The sequence below is a fragment of the Alosa pseudoharengus genome, unplaced genomic scaffold (genome assembly GCF_046254945.1).
Source record: "Alosa pseudoharengus isolate Yale_2024_CS ecotype anadromous, Long Island Sound unplaced genomic scaffold, YU_APseudo_1.1 YU_APseudo_1.1_scf_3, whole genome shotgun sequence".
Taxonomy (NCBI): domain Eukaryota; kingdom Metazoa; phylum Chordata; class Actinopteri; order Clupeiformes; family Clupeidae; genus Alosa; species Alosa pseudoharengus.
This window is the reverse complement of record NW_027468718.1, coordinates 13360820-13365486: the sequence shown is the minus strand read 5'-3', so window position 1 is coordinate 13365486 and position 4667 is coordinate 13360820. Positions and strand designations below refer to the sequence as shown.

The 4667-nt window shown below is 40.9% G+C and overlaps 1 protein-coding gene across 2 annotated transcripts; it reads left to right on the top strand.

Moving 5' to 3' along the window:
• Positions 1 to 287: 287 nt before the first annotated feature.
• On the top strand, positions 288 to 4056 carry LOC143100234 (cytotoxic T-lymphocyte protein 4-like). 2 transcript variants are annotated; one of them, XM_076263212.1, is made up of 4 exons: positions 288 to 458; positions 1276 to 1626; positions 2545 to 2747; positions 3346 to 4056. In XM_076263212.1, exons 1-4 carry the CDS (start codon positions 401 to 403, stop codon positions 3424 to 3426), a joined length of 693 nt encoding a protein of 230 aa, XP_076119327.1. In that variant the 5' UTR covers positions 288 to 400; the 3' UTR covers positions 3427 to 4056. The 2 variants fall into 2 exon arrangements, with proteins under 2 accessions (XP_076119327.1, XP_076119328.1); XM_076263213.1 differs by having other exon boundaries at positions 293 to 458; positions 1276 to 1633.
• The last annotated feature ends 611 nt before the right edge of the window (positions 4057 to 4667 follow it).

Genomic DNA, 4667 nt, shown 5'->3' with positions numbered 1-4667 from the left:
GTTGCCAGCTGCCCTATTTACAGCAGTCACTAGCCTACGCTAGCTTCAGCATTACATTAATACACAGGATTAGATGTTAAAATCCCTTGTGCCAAGATTGCAGAATGAGTGCTATTGTACTTCTGCAGAATCAGCTTTCCATTGCACCATCCTGAAACTCATGTGAAAACATAACTACGTCACAGAGTGCTGCATTCAACATGTTTCATCAGCTTTTTTCACTCTGTCTCAGAGGTTTTTTTTTTTTTGCGGGTCTTGCACGAGAAACACTTATGTCAATGTTTCCATTTTGAGGATGGAACCTTGATAGATCAATGTGCTGAAAAACCCATTTTTTCTGCTTTTTTTTCTGCAGATAGTGTATAAAAGCCCAAGACTTTGCAAACACAGCCATGCAACCATGTATAACTCTCTGATCATTGCAAGCCTTTTCTACCTAGCCACACCTGCGGTGAATGGTAAGCATCTCTCTCTCAGTTCATCTCTCTCTACATTGCTGTCTGTTTCTACCTGTCTCTTTCTCACTTAGAGCACAATGAGTTGTTCTTATGGTAAAAAAATAATAATGTATTTTGGCCCTGCCATAATGTACAGAATGAATAAAGGGGTATGGGAGAGAGAGCAACAGCTATTCTCAGGGATGTTCTCATACAGGGAAGTTTAGAGGCATCTACAGGTTATACCTTCAATGTTTTGTTGTGCAATGTTTAGTGGTGCACTCAATTCAATGTGGACCAATTACTGAATGTGGGCCAAATGAATATCAATGCTCAGTTTCTGCAAAAGTGCAAAAGGGACTTTCATTAAATTAAATTAAATTCAGTTTCTACTAGATTGCAGTTTGATATTCAGACCCTTATGTGTTCTCTTTTTACATACAGCTGCAGTGCAATAATTTAATGCACTAATGCACTTTAGCTCCCATTCAGGTTACAGGTGTATGTGATATGTCGGCTTCGAGCCTTGTATGTAATTGTATGTTGTACAGTATGTATGTCCTTTGTATGTTGCATATGCACTTCAAATTGCAGAGCTTTCTTTTATTGGACTTAATCAATGACAAATTCTGATTTACTGAATGATTGATTGCTGTAATATTTTGATTCATTGATTGACAGGCTGACTGATTGTTTGATTGATCTATGTATGTATTGATTGATTAATGTATGGATTGACACTGACTGACTTGATTGATTGTGATTGATTACCTAGTTGGTTGATTGATTGGCTGTTTGATTGATTTATTGATTGGCTGCCCTGTCTCCCCCTCTGTAGCCCTGCGCATCGTGCAGCCGTATCGCGTGGTGGCGACTGACGGCCAGGCGACGGTAGAGTGTCGCTACGCCTCCCCTCCCGGCTACCAGCCCCTGGAGCTTCACGTGACGCTGCTCAAGGGTCTCTATGGCACCGTCAGTATCTGCCGCGGCTACGTAAACTCCACCATCGGCAGCATGCAGACACAGGGGACCAACGCTTGCAAAGTCACGCTGAGCGAGAGGGGCGTCAACGTGAGCGTCGCCGGCATGAAGGAAGATGACACTGACATGTACCGCTGTGTGGTGAAGGTCCTCTACCCCCCGCCCTACCTGGAGAAGTTCGGCAATGGCACCCTGGTGTATGTCCCAGGTGAGAGGTGAGCCTCCTCTTTTAGTCTGTGTTTGATTGCATTGATTGATGGATTGACTGATGGATTGATCAATGGCCTTGATTGATTGCCTTGATCAATTGACTGGTTAATTAATTCCCTGTATTGATTAATTTCTCACTTTATTACATTAACTAATATAATTATTTAACCTAAAAAGGATAAAGTTCCTGTGCACAGCCTTCCAGGTGCTGGTGAGGTGCAGTCGTCAATAGATTAAAAGGAAAGTGAAGGATCACCACCTGGTTTAACCAGCAAAGAAATCCCACCAGTGTGCGGTGATCCTTCACTTTCCTTTTAAATTATTTAACCTATTCTACTTTTAAACATAGATGTCATAACCCTATTTTGCCATGTACTTATTTTGAGTGATCTATTCAAGGAAAAACAAATGTATTTAATTTAATGTTTTATGACAGACCTAAGAACAAAAAAGTTGTTCATTTTCAGTTGATGTTATGAGTTCAATGCTTTTCAAACGCTTGAGAATTTTTCCAAAAAGTCAAACTAGCGTCTCACTCAGGAAGTAAGTGGCTGTTGGGTGCTGTCCCTCAGAGAACAATTCTCATACAAGTTAACGTACACACACATACACACACACACACACACACGTAGAGGGAGAGATAGAGATAAAGAGGGTGTCAGCCGTTTTCTCTGCCCACATGAGTCCGCTAGTGATGTCACCTCAGCTCTCTGCAAAATCTGCAAAAACGTGGAACACTCTAGAGTCTTTTGTCAGCCCCTGCAGAACCTTCGCTATGACAACAGATCAACATTATGTGTTCTTTGCCTTGCTTTATTATGTCGGTTCTGCCTTGCTTCGTCTTGTTTGGTTCATTGTGTCTTGGTGTAGTTTGTGTGTTTGTTCACTGTGCCATTCTGACTGGTCCTGTTCACAGACTACTCAGTGACAGAACCAAACAAGTACCAAACACCAGAAGTGGATCTCAATCAGGGGATGATGGAACTAATGCCGACCCAGCAAGAGAGGCAGAAAGGCACCCAGAAAGAGATGCAGGGCCTGGGGGTGACATGGGTGGAGCTCCCACTGCCTCTGGTGGTGGCGATTGGGATTCTGATAGTCTGCGCCATGATTTGCCAGGTACATTACCCCTTGCTCACAAGACTCATACTGCTACAGTAGTCTTGTTCAAAAGACTTAGGGCCTCCAAAAGGCTGGGCAAAGTGCAAAGTCGTTCTATGAGCAAAGTTCTTGTGCATAAACTAAAGCCATCATGTGGCGTGAGACAGCTTTTAGCTGCCCTGCTGCTGTTTATGCTTAGGATCTTTCTCATGGTATTACATTTGCAAATAGAGTTTGCATAGTTATTAAGCAAGCTATTAAGTTGACTTTGCACTTTGCCCATGCATTTATTTAGGGCCCTTAATCTGTGATTTAAAGCTAATTTGCCAGTTTAGACATGAAGGGGAATAGTTCAAACATTGGTCCCCAGAAGACAGGTTGGACTAGAGTCTGCACCTCCTCGCTGTTGAGGTCTTACAGTACATCTATTTGGTCTGCCACAAACTTTTTCAACAATTAACTGTGACTGAAGCCAGATTAGTCACCCACTTACACGTCTCAGGAAAGAGAGCCACGTCAACATCTCAATGTGATGTTTGAGTTATGTTTGAATTAGTTTGAATTATTTTGTGCTGTGGTGTTTTCTAAGCTGTACTGTATTTCACATTTCCCTCAGGTCAACGGGATTAGGCACGCCAGGAGACACGGTAGAAGCACCCAGCCACTGACACCCAGAGTAATACCAAAGATCATCTGACCTGAACATTTATTTTTTTATTTATTCATTGTATTTGTTAGGGGCCATGTACAGTTTTTATCATACATGTTGCCATTTGATGCATTGTACCAGAGTTAGCCTGGGGCTAATTCACATTTGCAGTCCAAAACTTAATTTGCGTTGTGGGCGTTAGGGTGGTGGTAGCGTAGTGGTGAAGGAGCTGGGCTTGCATGCAGTAGCCATAAATGGCCCTTGTAATATAATTGCCATGTAAGTTGCTTTGGATAAAAGCGTCTACTAAATGAATATAAAATGAAAATATAAAATGGTATGAGTTTGAGATGTGTCATGCAAATCAACAATGTTCATTTCATGTCAAATGATATTACTGTGTTTTAATGTCAGATATTATATATCAGTTTGCATTGAATCAGATCTGTTGTAGGATGGAATAGCCAATCAAAAACTGTTTAGACTGATTAGCATGTTCTGGAATGTTGGATGCTGTAACTTTGGGTGTTTTCTCTTCAGTTTTTTTCTCTGGTTTTACTGTTCTACTTTTTCTGTGGATTTTTATTATTTAAAATTATATTTTTATTTTGAGCATAACCATGGTGGTATGCTGTGTCATGCTGTGATTGTGACAATAAAGATGGAACTGAACTTTTACCGTTTGTTTCTGATTGCGTAGGTGCTATTTTTACTAGTCTAGTTTTGCAAAATAAATGTCTTGCAAAAGCACACAAGTCCTGATACCCTTTTAAGAAATGATGTTTCCTGTCAAAACACAAAAGATAGAGAGGAGGCAAAACACAACCATCATGTGAATAAGCACACAATATACCAATTACACAATGATAGTGTAGATAGTATTAATATCATTAATTAGGGCGCTATCGTGCACCCGGGGCAAAGTGGCACAAAGTCCGACACAAGTCTTATTCATATCGTACACCGAGTCAGAGGTGAAATATTTCGCCAAGTGCTCCACTTTTATAAAACCTTGTGCCCAGGGGTGTGACAATTAACGATATAAGGTGTGGTCTGGCGCATGATCCAAAAATCGCTATCTTACACCCTGACCAAGAAAAAACAGGTCTATAGCAAATCAGTCAATAGTGAAAGTAAATAGCTGTGTAGAACTGTTTTGCAATTGAGTCCACAGTGAAGTTCATTTCACTTTACCTTTGAATTCAAATAATAGGCGAGTGCAGAATGCATGTAGGCACAAACAAGTTTCAGTAAAGCAAGGTTTAGTGGAATCCCTGTGTTCCATACAG

Coding starts and splice junctions, on each gene's coding strand:
- LOC143100234 (XM_076263212.1), top strand. CDS start 401: ATGTATAACTCTCTGATCATTGCAAGCCTTTTCTACCTAGCCACACCT. Junction 1,627..2,544: donor CACCCTGGTGTATGTCCCAG/GTGAGAGGTGAG, acceptor TCCTGTTCACAG/ACTACTCAGTGACAGAACCA. Junction 2,748..3,345: donor TCTGCGCCATGATTTGCCAG/GTACATTACCCC, acceptor CATTTCCCTCAG/GTCAACGGGATTAGGCACGC.